Source organism: Dipteris shenzhenensis, chromosome 19, assembly GCF_047967505.1.
Source record: "Dipteris shenzhenensis isolate YYH24624 ecotype China chromosome 19, Dip_SZ_1.0, whole genome shotgun sequence".
Taxonomy (NCBI): domain Eukaryota; kingdom Viridiplantae; phylum Streptophyta; class Polypodiopsida; order Gleicheniales; family Dipteridaceae; genus Dipteris; species Dipteris shenzhenensis.
Window position 1 is genome coordinate 45492029 of NC_141614.1, and position 18823 is coordinate 45510851.

Sequence of the window (18823 nt, forward strand, 5' to 3'; positions counted from 1 at the left end):
AACTAAGATATCATCAAAGAAAGTACCCGTAAAATGCCTGTACTTCCGGAAGATGCGATCCATCATTCTATTGAATGTGGCTGGAGCATTTGTCAATCCAAAAGGCATCACTAAGTATTCATACAACCCGAATGTTGTGCGGAATGCTGTCTTATGCACATCCTGAGGTTGTATCCTCACTTGGTGGTAGCCACTCTTTAAGTCTATCCTGCTGAAAACTGAAGCTCCATTTAGCTGATCCAAGACATCATCAATACGCGGAATAGGGAATCTATTCTTGATGGTCATTTTGTTCAGTGCGCGATAATCGACGCACATACGGAATGAACCATCTTTCTTCTGCACTAACAGTACAGGGGAACAAAAAGGAGACGAGCTGGGCTGAATCAAGCCTTTGGACAGCAAGTCCTGTACCTGAGCCATAATCTCCTCTCTCTGAGTCGCACTGACTCTATAAGGGGGTCTGTTTGGTGGCTCACTACCAGGCATTAACTCTATCTGATGATCTTCTGGTCTCTCTGGGGGTAGCTCCCCTGGCAAAACATCAGAAAAGCAATCTTTAAAGTTTACCAGAAACTGAAACCTATCTTTGTCTGCATCATTCATTTCAGCATGCATATCATTCTCTTTTTCTTTTACAAAAACCATGTACGCAGAAATTGCAGACTTTATTGCTTTACCGCATGAAACATCAGATACAATGGGGATAGTGTCCCCTTTATTCCTGGCAATTACACGCTGATTTTTCCCCCTATGTACAAATTCCAGCACTCTTTCAGGAAGAGTCAACTTCACTGCCTTGCGGTGAAACCAAGGCATCCCCAAAACTACATCATAATGTTTCAGTGGAGAAATGAAGAAGTCTTCCTGATCCACATAACTCTGAATATGAAGACGGAGCTTCCCTATCAAGGGAGTAACTGGCACAGGATTCCCACAAAACATTTGATCGGCATCCAAAGCCCTGCCTAGCTCTTCCGTCTTTATTCCCAGCCTCAGGGCTAGATCCTCTGATATGAAATTATCAGTAGCCCCTGGATCAAATAAAATCAGCGCTTGCTGGTCTCTAACTTTGCCCCATGATAGCAGCAATTCTCGTTCTTCTGGGTTCAAAGCATGACCCAGTATATCAGGAATACCCCCCGCCATTGGCTTTTGCGGTCCCCGTGGCTTCTCTGCCTCTTTTCCCTTCGATGATGAAGGCTTTTCTGGGCACTGGGCAGCCACATGCCCCTCTTTACCGCACCTGAAGCATTTCCCATCTCTACGGAATTCCGCTATCTGTTCAGGGGTAAATAGAGATTTACCCTTATAGGTCTTCGAGAACTGAGTACCCCTCGGCTTCTGAGGCTGAAACCCTTTCTTTTCAGCCTTAGGGGACTCTTTCTTTTCTGATTTTTGAAAATCAGTTTTCTTTTTATCAGCACGTCCTGCATGCAAGGATGGCACTGTAGATGGATCTTGTAGCGGCACAAGACTCGCTACTGAGGCTGAATGCATAAGATCTTGAATATTCTTTGCCCCCAAAGCATTCACTACTGCCTGAATTCTTGGAGTGAGACCTGCTCTGTACTTCCTCATCTGGGTACCTTTGGAGATCTTTTTGAACGGTGCAACCTGCAAATAAGCATCCCAAAACTTTTGGTTGTACCCATCCACTGTATCTCCTGCATCCATGTGCAAGCTGTCCCAGTCTTGAAGAACATGGTCTCTAAACTGTTTAGGCATGAACTGCTGGTAGAAGGCTTTCTTGAAGCCCTTCCACTTTCTTGGGGCTGATCCATCTGTGGTCAGTGCACTCCACCATGCACTAGCCGTTGCTGTTAAATGTAGGCTGACCATTCTTAACTTGGAGGATTCTGAAAATTTCTCAGTACCGAATGCAGCATCAAACTGTCTGATAAACTGCAATGCTTTGTCTGTATGACCATACTGTCCATTGTAGGTCATAAACTTAACAGATTTTCCTCCCTCTTTAAATTCCCTGGTCGCTTTGGAAGATTTTCTCTTCCCAGACTTCTCGTGTTTCCTTCTTTTCCTGGATGGTTTATCTGATAAGGAAGAAGAAGACATAGAAGTTGAACTCGAGGTAGACGGTGATGGACTAGGAGATCGGTGATGACGCCTCGATCTCTTTTTACTATGGGACCGTCTCCTATGAGATCTATGAGATCTCTCTCTCTCAGACTGTACACGAGAGTGTGCCTCTGGCATTGGCACGTCATATACTGGATTAGGCATAGTGGAAACAAATGCTGAGCCCTGGGATCCCTTTTAAGATTTTCCAGTTCTTGTATACGAGTGCGTACCATTTGTTCAAATTCTTGTTGAGATTGTGGCACATTCCTCTGTCTTGGATGCACATCCCTATCTTGAGAATCCCACTGGATAGGTGATTGATCCATATTCTGAGATCTGCAGATTTTTTTTTTTTCTCACACTGTGCAAGTAACTAATGCACACTACCTTTGCTTTTCCAACAGAGAAGGTACCTCAACAAGAGGTGTTTTGCATTCACAATCTAGGCCAGTACGGGCTGTCAGTTCAAGGCATGTACCCACACAACTGCCAAAGCATCATCAACTATGTTGCCCTTTTCTGGCTGCTGCAGATGGCCTCAAAAGGCATCTATTTTTTCCTCTTTTTACTGCTCAAAGGCATGCATACTCCTTTTTCTGCAAATCTCTGTTTTCTCTGCTTTTCTCTGGTTTTCTGCTACTTTTCTGACAGTAAAAGTCTGACAGGCAGGAGAAAATTGATAGCCAAAACTGTCTCTGCAACTGTCTTTTTTTTTTTTTTTTTTTTTTGAAGGAACAGTAACCAGATGGAGTGACTGCTAGTTAGTCTAACCAGACTAACTGGTTCTGGTTACACCAACCAAACTGATCTGGTTAGGCCAGATTAACTGGACCAAAGTTGAACTAACTAGACACTGGTTCAACTAACCAGAGTTAACTGACTGCAGTTGACTTAACCAGGGTTTCACTAACCACAGGTCAACCAACCAAGGTTTAACTGTACCAGGGTTAACTTAACCACTGGTCTGCCAGGCTGGCTGCCACGTCAGCATCTTGCAAGACCTCTGCCACGTGTCCTGCACCACGTGTCCCGCGCCACATCAGCTCTGAGCTGGATGCCACGTGTACTGCCACGTCATCAGCCTGCACATGCTGCCACGTCAGCACCCACGCGTGCCTGCCACGTCAGCTCTGTGTATGCCACGAGTCTGCCTAGGTGGCACCCTGGCCACGTCAGCTCAGCCAAAGGTTTCAAACCTTGGCTAGGCAGGAATCATCGCGCGTCGCGCCTGCGCCTTGTTGATCGATCTAAGCCTTCACGAATATGCGCTGAAGGTCTTCGTCGACAGCTCTGTTAGACAGCGGAATAACTCACGTTGTCCGTCCGTCGGATATTCACGGGACCCCAAATAGTGGCGCAACAGAGGCGTACACATTCATCACAAACTCGGAATCCCCCATCGCGAAGGCGTGTCCACACCTTCATGCTTTGCTTGAAATTCGATGTACAGAGGTCAGTCCCTGTAATCCGTTCATCGATGTCTGGTCTTGCCCCGTCCAATTTGAAGCCCCAAGCCTGCCAACTGCCACCTCTCTGGGCAACGCCATCCTTTCTTCGGGGCAACGTTGGATCTTCTCTCTCGTGCTGAATCGTCACAACCTGAGAAGGTTATGAACCCCTGCTCTGATACCAATACAACCAGCAATACAACCCGTATTCGACGAAGGGTGATACAACAGCTATGGCTTATACAATCTAAACTGACGAAACAGCTTTGACTGTATTTCCACGACTGAAATTAACTCTCCAAAAGCTCTCCCTCTCTCTCTCTCTCTGAACATACACTAGGGCCCAGGACAAATTGTCGGGCTGGACCCCCCCGAAGGTCTTTATTCATTTCAGAAAATCTGTTACAAAAGTTCAGCATGAAGCTGTCTCGTAAGTCTCTCTCTTTTACGTGAAAAGAAATCCTTCTTTACAAGGGCTTCAAACCCCATTCAAATTGGCAACATGCCACTTGTCTACAATCTAGACTAACTCTTATTACAAGCCACTTAGGGCCATTCTGGAGTCTTCAAAGCTCTCGGTCACACGAACCGCTTCCTAGGTGCTTGTCAGGCTCCCATTTCGCTTAGGAAAAATAATCCTTGCCAGTACCTGCAACAATTAATTAAAGCGCACCACCATGGTACCCATTAATTGTTAGCGCTTTGCATGCAAATAACACACTGTGGACTAATCCTAGTCACGGTGGGCGTCCCCACTGAACACATGTGCACATCTAAACAAATATATATATATATATATATTTTTTCTCTGGTTGACCGGAGTCAACACTCTTGATTATAATTAAAGAGCTTCGACCCAAGGTCAAGGTGCCTTAATTATAGCCAAGTCTCTCCAACCGAGGTTGGCACATCTTGGTTAACCGGGGTTAACCCCTCTTGGCGCATGCCAAGTCTTGTTGACCGAAGTCAACACTCTCTGACCGTAGTCAGGTTTACTTGACTAAAGTCAAGTATCTTTGACCGTAGTCAATCCTTTGACCATTAAAATAACTCTTTGACCGTAATTAACACATATAAAACTCTTTAATTATGATCAAATAAATGGTCAACTGTACTTTGACTTAGGATATTTACATTGTGGTGACAGCAACAACATGGATGAAAACTTCACAAGGCAAAATTTGCATGTCCATTAATCCGACAGAAGCCTATATCTAAAATAAATCCAAGAACATGCTCAAACTGATCCACTCAAAACACAACACAATGTGCAATTTCAATCTCATGATAGTCACTCGTAAGGTTGAAAACCATAAATTCTATCACGAATAGCAGGGACAGCTGCTATGACATCCCCACTGATGTCATCAGTGCACACATACTTGAGCATCCATTTATACAAAGGTCCTTGTACTGAGTTTCTGTTGGCACTCTGCAAGTGAATGTAAGACTCAACCATGCATAGCACTGACTAGCTACTATGATATCCCAATGCATCATCAATGCCCAACAGTGGATGTAGACCATAGTATATACATATGCTCTCACACATACAAATCCATACACCCATACATATTGAGCATCCATTTATACAAGGTCTTCGTACTGAGTTTCACCGGGCCTCCGGAGGTGAAGGGTATCTTTATTATTGCATTTGTTAATGTATTGCACATGCATATTACTGAAAGTATAAAGTTGAAATAGAAAGTTTAGAGCTGTAAAGTTTGATCTGGTATGTAGTTCCAATAGATGCTTCCTCCTGCACTGTGATAGATCTTCTGCAGAAGACATTAACACTAGGCTGAAAGATGTAACTGAATCTCTTCACTCACAATTTTCAGTATCTCTTCAATCCTGCCAGAATTAAATCCACTATTAATCAACCATGAGATTAAAACTTAAAGCCCAGAACAAGACACCCAACCTCCATTTCCTGCCAGCATTAAAACCAGTTTGCATGCAAATGTCAAGGATCCTTTCAAAAACTCAAGATGAAAATTGGGGGTTTCACCTGTTCCTTTTGATATTCACTTCTGCAAGCCAAGCAGTAAGATACACCTGCAACATCATTGCATTGTAGTTTGCTTTCAGGCCCATCTGTTCTTACTCTGATAATAAAACTCTCTGTTATATGCCTTTCACAAGAAAGTTGGAAAACAAGAAATAGAGACTGAGTTTACAACTACCAGAAATACTTAAAATGAGAGCGTAATTCAATCAAGCAATTGATAGATCCACAAGTTTGATGGTATCTCCAAAGCCACAAGCATGTTGTCCTAACCCTGTGCACTACCAAATGTGTGCCCAAAACAGAACAACCCCTAAAAAACAAACCCCAGCTTCCCTCTCCTCCCTCTTTGATAGCTTACTAAATTGAGAGTCCCAAATCTTGAGCTTTGCAATGACATAAAATATAAAATGCTTGATCTATATCATTACGATCTGGATTCCACTGTCTTTGACCTTAGCCTGCAGCAGAGTCCATCACTAGCACAAACGAACCTTATTCACACAACACTGAGGTCTGTCTCCACATTTTTGTTTCTTGTCTCTCAGGTTTGCTCACATCACTTACCTTATTTTCCTTAGGTCTGAGAAAACTTTAATGTGACTTGACACTCAGGATCACACTGCAATCTCCAGCAAATGGAGGTAAGGTGGAAGGACAGAAGTCATGGAGCTTTAGTATTAGTTATGCTAGGCTAATTGCCCGAAAGCATTTATAGAACACAGGCCATGCAGCTAATAGTATTAAGCAGCCTAGCCTAATTGGCAGAAAAAATTTCCAAGAAGGTCTGGGCATTTCCAACTGTACTCTTTTGTTTGTATGTGGGTGCATGGGTGTGCATGGGTGTGGGTGGGTAGGTGGGTGAGTGTGTAGTTGAGGGAGGGAGGAGGGAGGAGGGGAGGAGATGGAAAACCTCGATTTGTTCATTCATTTGTGCCCCCACTTTAGCCTGCATGCAACCCTCCAAGTGTCACAGCATCCTCTTGCCCTTCAGGCAGCACATCAGTACACTAGAGTATCAGCCCATGCAGGCTTTCTGCTATTCGAGAAACACCGACTAGCTCTTGGTTTGATGCCTCCTCAACCATCCACCTATATGGTCACTGTTTTACTAGCTCTCTAACCTTGGACGCAAGTATGTCACTATGGGAAAGTCTTGTGGTTGGATTTGTGGTCACCAGAAACATTTCTTGAAAAGCGTTACTACAGGGTTTCGAAGATTGACATTTCAAAAATCTCACATTGTCAGACGTTACATTCTAAAGATTTTACTGTCCATATCTAGAGTCTATACATCTCTCTCTCTCTCTCTCTCTCTCTCTCTCTCTCTCGCTCCATGTTCAGGGTTGGACCAAACCGACAAGGGTCACCATAGCCCTAGTCCGACGCAGAGCCTCTGCCATGAGATCACACTGAGCAGTACCCACAGCTAGTCGACAGCACTCTCTCTGATTTCGTACTACCACTGTCCCGCCAGTCATTGGGTCCTCCATAATATTGGACCGGATTTGGCTTTGTATTTTGATGACATGATGATGTTGGTGATGGGGAGGGTCATATTGATGTTATGTTATGACTCTGTATTGATGTTCTTATGGCTATGTAGCATGTAGCATGTAGCATGGGTGTCGATGTTCATTTAGTAGCTCCACCCTTTCAGCTTGTTTGTATCAGGCTTTTTCAAGTCTCATGGACCCATCAGTCTTTTGAAGACTTTAATAAACATTAATAATCATATGGGCAGTCATGGCACTTTATGAAAGAGACCCAGGAAGGGTTCAGACTGGTGTAGGGTCGACAGAGGAGATCATGAGCACCATTGGGTTGTCCTTTGCCACCAACCTTGTTCGGCCTCTACATAGATGAGCTTGAGACCTTTATCGGAACCCTAGTGGGGACTGATTGCTCTCTAGCCGGATCCTTACTTGATATGCAGATGATGTGGTCCTCCTATCTTCCTCAGCAGAGGGACTCCAACGACACCTAGACGCATTACATCCTTTCTGTGAGACACATGACTTGAAGGTCAACCTTGGTAAAACCAAGGTCATGATCTTTAACACATCTCGGGCAGCCATGCACAGAGATCATTTCACCTTGGATGGGTTACTAGTGGAGGTAGTTTCATACTACATCTACCTGGGGGTCATGTTCTTCAGCCCGATCTTTACCATGCGACCAGCACTACCGGCTCGACTGAGTAGGGGGTACGATGCGCTGGCCAGACTTGAGCGACATTACTTTCACACTCACTTCTAGGACCCTCAGTCTCTCCTCTTGGACTCTTTGGTTTTGAACCGTAGGTATGTGTGGCAGCCCTTGTTGAGGGCCTGATCTATTAGAGATGGAGTGGGCTGGAGTTGAGAGGCTTCAGGTTCTCACGCTTTCACGGATGATCTGCAGTAAGCCTTCCATTCGACATCAAATAGTTCTGGCTAAGTTCAGGGCATCCTCACTACAGCTCGATGTAGCATTCCAAGTCATCACATATCTCTTCCTCATTCGGCAGTATGGATCTTAGACCATAGGGCGATGAAGGCTTCCTTGGTTGGCTTCATACTCCTCCATGACACTGGCAGCAACAGAGGGGGATCTTGGGTGTTGGTATGCCCATACTTGCAGATGGTTTGAGAGCCTTGGGCTCAATATAGACAGGCTACCCCGATTCCTGCTCACATATCACGAGGTGAAACAGGTCATCCAAGAGGATCTCCTACAGTTACACACATTCACCACTTGGTTGACACCCTGTGATCTCCCTATGAAGCTCAACTTCTACACAGACCACTGTCTATGGATCTCCCGGGAGCAAAACTTCATCGACCCACCAGGATACACACAGATCCACCTCCCCCACTCCATGAGGATTTCGATCAGGCAGTTTTGGGTCTCATCACAAGCCTCCGCATAGAGATTGGTCGAGCGGAGGGCATACCCAAAGAGGGTCACATTTGTACCATGTGCGACTCCTTGGAGACTGAGTCGGAGGAGCGTTTCACTTTCAGGTGCCCGGTCTACTACGAAATCAGAGGTCGATACCACTGCCTTTTTAGACATGGTTTTGGCTCCCTACCCAGTTTCCTTTCTTACCCAGACCAAAGATGCTTGGCAGCCTTCCTTCATGAGGGCGTACGACACAAGGAGCAGTTGCTCAGAGCATGTAGGGGAGATCATGACACACATCCAAACTCCACCCAGAGCATGATCACCGAGTTTTTCCAGCCATACAATACTGATCAGTAGGACTCACGGAGGTGGCAGCCCCGGGAACCCGAGCCAAAGTCAAAGACAAGTCAGACTCGCCGGCGCACTGAGGCACAGATCACGCTAGGGGACCTTGCTTCCATGCTTACTAGACCCGATGCCCGACCCACAGGAGTGACTGTGGCAATCGTTCACCGCAGGGCTACAATCAGGAGACTTCAACGAGCTGCACACGCCGACAGCTACCAACGCCCTATCATAGGGTTTTTGCAACCTCACACCCTGACGCCCCCCGCCTAGGGCTGGCACTTTCATTGGCTTCCACTCAGAGAGTTTTTCCCTTCTATGTATCGACGCCATTATGGGTAGGGTTATGGATTATGGATTTTGTATGTCCTGGGTGTTGATGCCTGTTTAGTGGCTCCACCCAACAGTTCATTGTATCAATTTCTTTTAATCTCATAGACCCTTTTTGGTCTTCCGAAGACTGTAATAGACTCTCTCTCTCTCTCTCTCTCTCTCTCTCTCTCTCTCTCTCTCGATTGAACAATGGAATTTCAAAATATATGTAAACTGTAGCTCCTACATATATATGAATATATAAGAACTATAGATCATAGGTGAATATGGACATATATGGTGTTTTCGGGGCCTGCCCTAGTGCACACATGTCGAGAAACAACAGCCCGTTTTGCATGTTTGACAGAAACGTTCCAGGAAGAAATGTTTCTACTGCCCAGAAACGCATTTTGTGTCACAATACGACATGAGTTTTCATTTACAGACCTTCACCCATACATAGATGCCAAAAAGTGATTAAATTTAAGCTTGGAGTTTACGTTCTCATATTGCTAGCAAGATGCTTCTCTTCCAGCTGGACAGGAAAGAAAATGGCTCATGGAGTGTCCAAACGTCCAATCTGAACTCTGCTGCTCTAAATTCATGGCTACTTCCCAAAATGCAAAGGCGACCCTTAGTCACTTGTAAGATGCTTGGGACAGCAACATATGCATCTGTGGCATAGGCTTGGGAAGATGTTCTGGAAAAGTTTGTTTTGAAGCAGGTCTACAAGGATTTTCCATGCTGGCATCTTTAGCAGATGAGTCTTCCTCCTGATACATGGACCATGGTGAATGTTGCAATGTAAAGGCATGATCAACACTTAGCCGATGCTCTTAACTTAGGCCTCTTGCATGAACACGATAAGATCCAAAAGTGGAGATTAATATGCCCTTTTATCTCACTTCCTTTGAACATCTAGCTTTTGAGTCAACTCACTCATTTGAAGCTTTTCACACGGCACAAAGATCTTAACATTTCTCTGCTCAACAAGGACAGACCCACATCAGATTAAAATCCATTCCTAAATATTCATAAAAAATCAATAAGCCTAAAGCTTTTTTCCCTTGAACTAGGACATTCTAATAAGACAAAAAATGTCCGAAAATAGACTAGAAGATACAAGTTGAGCAATACATGACCTTATTAAACAAAATATGGATGGGACAGCCCCCCAACACGGCAAAAAATGGACTAAGAGCCCTCTGGCCTGACCTGAGAACCAGCCGGGCCAAGAGCTGAAGTGCATCCACATACAAATATGATCACATGATCTGTGCCGAGGGATCAAGCAAAAGAAGACAACATCAAGGACAACCCACCCTCAAACTACCATCAGAGTTTTCTCTTGTAGAGGCCCCAAGGTTCACTCAAAAAAATCATTTCAAGAATGACCCCCTGCAAACCTACTTTACATATGCTAGAGGGTGCCTTAAGACGACCTCAGCACTGTCAAAAAGGTCTGTCTGCATAAGCCTTTTCTGTCATCAGTGATCTCCTGCTCAGGAGACGGAGCCTAGCACTTTCAGGTTTCTGCATCTTTGGGATATCTGAAAGATGTACTTTTTCTTTTTTTTTCAAAGAAAGGAACCTTCTATCAATGCTTGAAATATTTCATACAAGACAACAGCCCCGAAGGTGCTGAGTATGAAAAAATCGGAAAAGGCTGAAAGAAAAACCGGCCTGTTCCAAAGAAGCCCAGCTCACTGTCTAGGAGATCTCTGGAACTGGGGCTAACAGCCAAGTGGGGGGACTATACAGCCAGCGAATCCCTCGCGAAGTGAAGATGTAGAAAACACCTGCAGGCCAAGCCTTGCAGAAACGAGCACGCCTCTCAATAGTCGCCCTGGAGCCTGGAGTCCCACGCTCCCAAGTGGTGGACCGTAGAGTGTAAATGATATCCTGCCAGATAGCAACCAAGGTAGCCGAGGGTGGAACCCGGTGCTCTCCCATCACAAGACTGCACCGAGCCACCCAAATGTTCCAAGCCGTGATGCTTTGCGCTCCTGAAGGGTCCTCCTCCACCTGAGGGCGTGAGCCTGCAGCTGCACACGCCTCTCAATAGTCGCCCTGGAGCCTGGAGTCCCACGCTCCCAAGTGGTGGACCATAGAGTGTAAATGATATCCTGCCACATGGCAACCAAGGTAGCCGAGGGTGGAACCAGGTGCTCTCCCCTCACAAGACTGCACCGAGCCACCCAAATGTTCCAAGCCATGATGCTTCGCGCTCCTGAAGGGTCCTCCTCCACCTGAGGGCGTGAGCCTGCAGCTCCACACTGCTCCTCTGAATCGCATCGGCAACCCATGCAACCTAGCCCTCACTCGATGCCATCTCTGAGTGCTCCTAGATCTCTGCCATAACCTGCTGAATCTCCTCGTCCTGCAAGAGGTCCTCTCGGATGCGGACCCCCTTCTAGGGGAGACCTCGGCGGGGCTGATCCAAGTGAAGTACCACTAGAGAGTGGTCAGACAAAGAGTGGTCAGACATCGTGGTACCTGCTAGAATCCCGGTAGCACCGCCTTTGTGTAATGCCCAGTCCCCAACATAGAAGCGATCTAATCTCTTGAGCAATCCATTGTGTCTCCTCTGTCCAAAGGAGAGCGAGCCTGCTTGCTTGTTTTCTTTTTCTTTTTAACATGTGTCCAGTTCCCTTCCGAGGGGGTAACCCATGGGGTCTGAGACTCCTACTACTCTGCCTGAGAGGGCACTGAACTCGGGCCTACTGACTCTCCCTACTCTATGGAGGAGGGGGAGACCCATGGGGTCTGAGACTCCTACTGCTCTGCCTGAGAGGGCACTGAACTCGGGCCTACTGACTCTCCCTACTCTATGGAGGAAGGGGAGGAGGCGCGCGAGGGAGGCCACAGGGGCAATCTCTGGCGAGGTGGCCCATCTGCCTGCATCGAAGACACTGACCTGGTAACCCGGAGATCTCCACCCTCTTGCGAAGTGTGCCCCCTTCCAAGGTCTCGAGAAGGATCAACTCTGGGAGGGAATCCGGACTCTCCACCACCAGTCTGATCCTGGGGACTCCATCTGCTAGAACGAAGGCCGTTGTCTCTGGCGGGGACTCTAGCACCGTGCCAAATGCCCGGCCAATGAAAGGGAGGATGGCTCGATACTCCTTGGGGAGCCTTGGGAAACGGAGTGTAGCCGAAAACCGTGGAACATGGTGTGTCGTATCCATGTCCTCCACTGTGAACCCATGATACCAAGGAAAGAGTCACACAAGGTGCGGGCCAAGGAGTATGGGACTCTGCTCCACAAGTGTCGAGGCGGTGTCAGGGGAGCTCAGCTGGATGAGAAAAACGCCTCGTCCATAGGTGGTGACCTCCTAGATGTAGTCGCCCTCTAATGTCAAGCTCGCCTGGATCCACTCTCACACCTGTCTCCGTGTAGGCGTGAGGCCCACAATTCTGCCCACAAGCGCCTTGTCCTGGAGGGACTGAACTGCCTGTTGTACCTATTGCTTCTCAGCTGGGGAAAGAAGAACCTTGACGGCTGTGGGAGTTTAGGGTGCTGCCATAGAGTCCCTCTGGCCAGACCAAAGATCGCCACCAAGATTTTCTTTCACCGTAACAAACACGAATGCTCCCGCTGCAGGGAGGCAAATGAAAAAGGAAAAGAAAGAACGACGAGGCGAGGTGAGGCAGAAAGACGGAGGAGAGAGAATGGGAGGCGGCAGGGAAAGTAGAGGGGAGGAGAGGAAGGAGGGAGAGGAAGGAGGGAGAGGAAGGAGGGAGAGGAGAAGGAGGAATGAAGAGGAGGAAGGAGGGCGGGAGAAGAGGAGAAGAAGGGGGGGGGGAGGCGGAGTGGCGAGGGGGGTGCACTGACGAGAGGAGGACAGAAGGACGGGAGGAAGTGCGGGGCAGCAAGGAGGGGGAGTGGCAGGCAAGGAGGCAGAAGGAGGGGTGGAGCGGGGGAGAAGGCAGGGCGGGGGGCGGAGCAAGGGACGGTGGCGTGGGGGAGAAGGTAGGGCGGGGGAGAAGGCAAGCCGGGGGAGCTGCAAGGGGAGGAGGCGCGGGGTGGGGGCAAGGCACGGGGCGGAGGTGGAGCGGGGAGGGCAGGGCAGAGCGGAGAGGGAGGAGGGGCGAGGTAGAGCGAGGGCGAGGGGCAACGAAGAGGAGGGGGCAGCGGGCGGAGTAGACAGGAGCCGCAGGCAGCCTACAGGCCGCCACGGGCAGCAGGGGGGAGCTCACTGAGCAGCTCCTCCATCCTTGTTGATTCCTAATAGATGTACTATAGAAACCCTCTGACTTTCAAAGCGCGCTCCACCAAGCTTCAAAAGGCCTATGTATCCATTAATTTTCCACCTGATTCGCCCAGACTATGTATCTAATTTTTCAGAAAGTGAGCAATTTACCATTTCCCAACGGTTGTTTATATAAGCATCAATCGTTATTTCAAACATTACCCTTGCTATGTGTTCAACAAAATAAATTCCCAAGAAGTCTAGAGATATGGGACAGCAGTCTAGAGATTTGGGATACTCTTCAATGGGTGGGATTAAACCTTTAGCATACCAAGAGGAAAAATAGGTACTGTAAAGCATCAGATGCCCCACCTGCAAAACTTCTCTCTTAGCTGGAGGGACAGGACCTTTTGGAAGGGCATCAGCAAGTCCTATATGCTCCCCTGCAAATAACCCAGGTATGTTCAAATTTGTTTTGAGATAAATATCCTGCAGTATCTTTTCAGAAAAATTTTCCTTCAAATAGCCACTTTCAACCCCTGAGTATAGTGTACAATGAAACTCTGAAATAATAAGCCACTGCACAATCAACCAAAACAAAAATAATATAAGCAGCTATAGAATTATCAAAAATCAACGAGACAAAAAAAGAGATAAAAAATATAAAAGTATCATGCTAGAAACTTTAAATATCTATGTAGACGATGAACCTTCAGGCTTTCAAAGAGGCAATGAACCCCTCTCTCTTGAATGCCACCACTCTGCAAATTCCTCCTACATTTGCCAAAAATTGACATTGAAATGGCCAAAGTTGTCAAATTTCTTCATCTACCCCTTCAAAATTTGCAAGCCTTGATAATCCACTTTGCCTCCATAGGAGCCACACGTTGGATGCTTCTAAGAGAGGACCTTACCCAAAGGAATGAGAACTTTCAAAGAAACAGACCTCATCCTCATAGAAAGAGAGGCTTAGATCCTAATGGGCCTAACCATGTCTTAACTATCTAGGATTAAGGCTAGATGAATCTAGGATCTGGATAGATCTAGAGTTTAAGAAGCCACATGTGGAGTGCTTCTAGTAGAGGGCCTCACCCAAAGGAATGAGAACTTACCCTCATAGAAAGGTAGGCTCAGATCTGTTACATCCCTAGGGGCCTAATCATGGCTTAACAATCTCGGATTAAGGCTGTATGAATATAGGATCTCGATAGATCTTAAATTTAAGAATCCTCTTAACCCCGGATGGCACAAGCCAAGTTGAGACAAGGCAAACCCGATGATGTTATTAGCCGAGGGTTGCGGTACACTGACCAGTCTAACCAAGGGGTAGGAATAGCTAAGCCTGATATGAAAACACTGGCTATTTAGGGCATAACTCTAATGATTAGATTTTGAAATTGACAATAGTTGGAGCTAGGCATATTAAAACAAGCTGCATCTCAATACGCAAGGACAACAGTTCATATAATTGTCTTTCAAGAAGAAGCAAAATGCTGTGAAATAAAGCTGCCCCAATCGTAAAATCACTCGCATCGGCCTCTAAACATAAGGCCGGGTAGGATCAAGTAATGCAAAAACAGGAGCTTCCTTGATAGTTAGCTTCAAGGTTTCAAAAACCTTGTTCAATGCATCATTCCAAGAGATCGACTGGGTAGACCTGCGTCCACGACCTTTCAATATGTTAGTCGAGAGTGCCTTGATGTGCAAATAATCACACACAGACTTCCATAGAAAGACCGTAAATCCTAGGAAAGAATGGAGTTGTTTCACTATCTGAGGGATGGGCCATTCCAAAACCTTATGGATAACACACATTCTCCACGAACCATCTTTCTTCTTTCTTAAGAGGACAAGTGCACCCCAGGGTGATTTACTTATGCGAATATAGCCCATATTCAAATTATCTTGTAGCTGTGAAGCTAACTCATCCTCCTCAAGTGGGCTCATCCTATAAGGTGGAATAGTAATAGGTTGAGCCCCAGGTACTAAATCTATGCAATGATCTACTACCCGTTCTGGAGGTAAACTTTCCGATAGTTGTATAGGGAATACATCTATGAAAGCATCTAACAAACTTCTCAATTCACGGTGTTCAAACACGCTTGAATCATTTTTGTTATTAACAGAGACAACAAATGAAGAAACCAGAATCAAAACACACTGATACACATCATAATGAGAAGTGTTTATTATATTCCGAAGCTGCATCGTAGATACAATAGGTCCCTGAGAAGAGGGTATATTATCACATTGAATACAAAATTGGGTGTCCTTGTCCAAAAAAGAGGGAGAGGGGGAAGGGGAAGGGGTGTGCAACACGAGAGAGAGGGAGAGGGAGCGCGATGCAACGCAAGGGAGAGGGAGAGGGAGAGAGGAAGGGAAGGAAGGGGAACACGATGAGAGGGAGGGTGTGATTGAAAAGGGAGAGGGAGACGTGAGAGTCAATATACTTCCCTCAAGGAATTCAAACTTCCCACTCTAAAATTCAAACTTCCGTTTCCCATTCCCCCCTTTTTCCCATTTCCCCCTTCCCCCATTCCCCATTGCCCATTGCCCGATATCCCCTTCCCCTCCCCCTCCCCCCCCCCCCCCCCCTCCCTTCCCTTCCCTTCCCCACCCCTTCCCCCCTTTCCCTTAGAAACCTTGTGGAACCATAAACCCTATTTTATGGCGATCAGCGGACTGTAGGCCAACTTGCCAAAACCCAGCTTTCAAATCAAATTTGGAGAAAATAGTGGAGCTAGAGATCTTTTGCATTAAGTATTCCTTATTGGGAATAGGGTATGAAACAGAAAGGAGACATTTATTAAGGGGATTGTAGTTGATGACCATGCGTTTCTTACCCCATTTTTGTTCGGAGTGCTTGTTGACATAAAATGCCGCAGCTGCCCATTCAGATCGGGATTGGGATATGAGCCCCAGGTCGAGAAGCTCTTGAATTTCTTGATTGCACAAGACTTGATCTTCATGTGGAGGTATTCCGGGAGGCATAAGTTGTATAGTAACAAGCCAGGTCTTCATCGGATTGCGGACAGGTTGAGCAGGCTGGGCAAAGAAGTCATGAAGGGAGAGGACACTTGTGGACGCGGACCAGAGTTAGTGTAAAGTTTGCACTGAGTTAGATGCTCACCTAGCTTGCGGTCTAAGGAATCTATAGAAGTTTGCAGTTTGGTGCAATTATCAGTAATCAGCTTGGGATGAATGCGAAGGCCATCGATATTGATTCCTAGACTTTCGAACTGGTCAAAGCAAGGAGGTTTTTGGGATGACCTACTTGGCGGGGAGTGGAAAGAAGGAGCTGGAACAGAAAGTGTAGTAATTGGGGACTTCCAGAAAGCAGGAGGAAGGAAACCATAAGAGGAGTCATGTACACTATGAGGGGGTCTAAACACGGAGGGACCAGAATACTTGTTTGTAGGAGGAAGGCGGCGGATAGAAGGAGCAAGAGAGGAGTCTGACAGTTCTTCTAAAGTCTCAAGATCTCTACAATGAAAACTACGATTAGACCCTCGCCGGAATCCTCGTCCGCGGGCAGCGCCTCGACTGGAGCTGCGGACAAAGGTTGGAGCATAAACTTCTGGAAGAGGTGGCTCTTCAAGAGGATCATGCTCTGAACTGCCAGACTAGATTTCAATATCTATATGGAAGGGAAATTCATAAGACTGTATACATTTGGGTCATCTTCATCTGATCGGACCATTTGGACATAATCTTGGGAGTACTCATATGAGTCGCAGGGCACCCCAGATGTTTGTCTGCTTGGGCGAGGTTTCTTCCAAATTGTTTTTGACTCCTCGGAGATTGCACATACAGTGCTTCAGGCTAGCCCATTCGCACTGAGCTCCAGGAGGAATTTTTCGACTCCTTTTTCATTGGGTTTTGATCTTGTCGAGGAGGACAACCGGACGACGTCACTCTTCATCAGATTTCCAGGCCTTCCTCAGGTGTACCATCGACTTCTACATTCCATTTGAGCCACCTTTGGAGTGGTTACTGAGATCCCTCCTCTCCCTGAGATGCCTTCTTCAACAGCAGAGGCAGTCAGGTCCGATGGGGTACCGCGTGTTAGGGTCATTGTCTCTAACCCTAGCATCTCGAATGACCACATTATGCTTCAGCGCCAGATGGCTCCTTCAGACAGAGAGTCGAGATTGCAGGGAGACAGGATCAGTGTAGGATTTACAGGACCCTTGGGCACTTTGCCAGAGATTGCCCAAGGAAAAAGAAAAGACCTAAAAGATCCACGGGTCGCCTCATAGCTTCACCCAACTTGGACCTTCCTCACGACCAACTCCTACCACTTCACGCGCTGCTAGACCTTCGTCTTCACAACCAAGACCGGTCTCTCATCGTGGTACTTCTACAGCGCGGATAGGACAGTCAACATGTCCTGTTTCGGTCATCCCTTGTTGGGTGCCTGTAGTTGGGGAGCCAATTCCACCTCAGGCTACCACTGATGGGACCACGGACCCGTCTCTTCAAGCAAGAGACATTCTTGTCCCGGTTCCATGTGCAGATGAGACTGCTCTTGCCCCTTCACGTGTTCATGTGCAGGAGCGTTCACCTAGGGAGATCCTTTCGGCAGAGACCCATGCCTTACTTGAGAATAATGCCAAAGTCGTGGCTGAGGTCATGCAAATTCAGGCCGAGGTTGAGTTCTTGCAACACCCCCCTCCTTCTGACAGAGGTAAGAGGGTTATTGGTTCCACTCCTTCCGCAGGGCTCCTTCGCACTCCTGCGCCAGAGGTACTTCACACGAATTCATTTTCAGTTCTGGCAGACTTGGCTGAGTTTGAGGTAGAGGAGGAGTTTGTACCCTCTACACTCGGGAAGCACATTTTTCAGACATCCGTGGACAGAGTTTCCCCTTAGCAGGTGTGGGTGTGCTATCCCCAGTTGCCTTTCCTCCTCTTAATAGGAGGAACTTTTCACAACAAAGGGCTTTCTCCGCTACTAGGTCCGGTAGGATCTTCCACCTGGCCCCCTCCTCTCGTAGATGAGGATTGTCAGTTGGAACGTTCAGGGCCTCGGGGGTGTACCTCACCGCCGCCGCAAGCTGCTGATTCATAACCAACTTCATCCAGGTGTTGCTAGGGGTCCCATGGACATTCTAATGATTCAGGAACACAAATTGGATGTCAGGGATTGTGCCAAGTCCAGTAAGCTTCTTTCAGGCCATACTTTTTGGTCACCTGCCTTGGGCACCAGGGGAGGTACTTGCATCTCTGTTTCTTCTTCTATACTCTCCTTGGTGATTGGACACGGGATCTTAGTCCCTTCCAGAGCTCAATGGCTTATACTTTTGTGGGCATAAGGTTGGTCTCTTAAACCTTTATGCACCCAATTCTAGAGGGGATCGTGTTCTTTTTTGGAAGGAACTGCTCTCTCGGTCACATATTGCAAATGCTTGGATTATAGGGGGTGATTTCAACATGGTTGAAATGCCCTCACACAAAAGGGGTGGTAGGAAAGGTGGCATTCACTCCCTAGAGAGAGCAACGTGGGATGCCTTCCTTTTCTAGTACAATGACAGGGATGCTTGGCACGATGAT

The 18823-nt window shown here is 46.9% G+C and overlaps 1 protein-coding gene across 2 annotated transcripts in view; it reads right to left on the reverse strand.

Moving 5' to 3' along the window:
- Positions 1-4993: 4993 nt before the first annotated feature.
- The window catches only part of LOC147890531 (uncharacterized), a 28998-nt gene continuing 15168 nt past the window's right edge, over positions 4994-18823 (reverse strand). Inside the window, exons 6-8 of one of the 2 annotated variants that reach the window (XM_087390873.1) lie at positions 13644-13850; positions 5539-5585; positions 4995-5381 (exon numbers count right to left, since the gene is read on the reverse strand). In XM_087390873.1, coding sequence (XP_087246999.1) covers positions 5324-5381; positions 5539-5585; positions 13644-13850 — 312 coding nt within the window. In that variant the 3' untranslated portion in view covers positions 4995-5323. Of the gene's footprint in view, positions 5382-5538; positions 5586-13643; positions 13851-18823 lie in introns of both variants that reach the window. The other variant, XM_087390875.1, reaches the window with a different exon arrangement.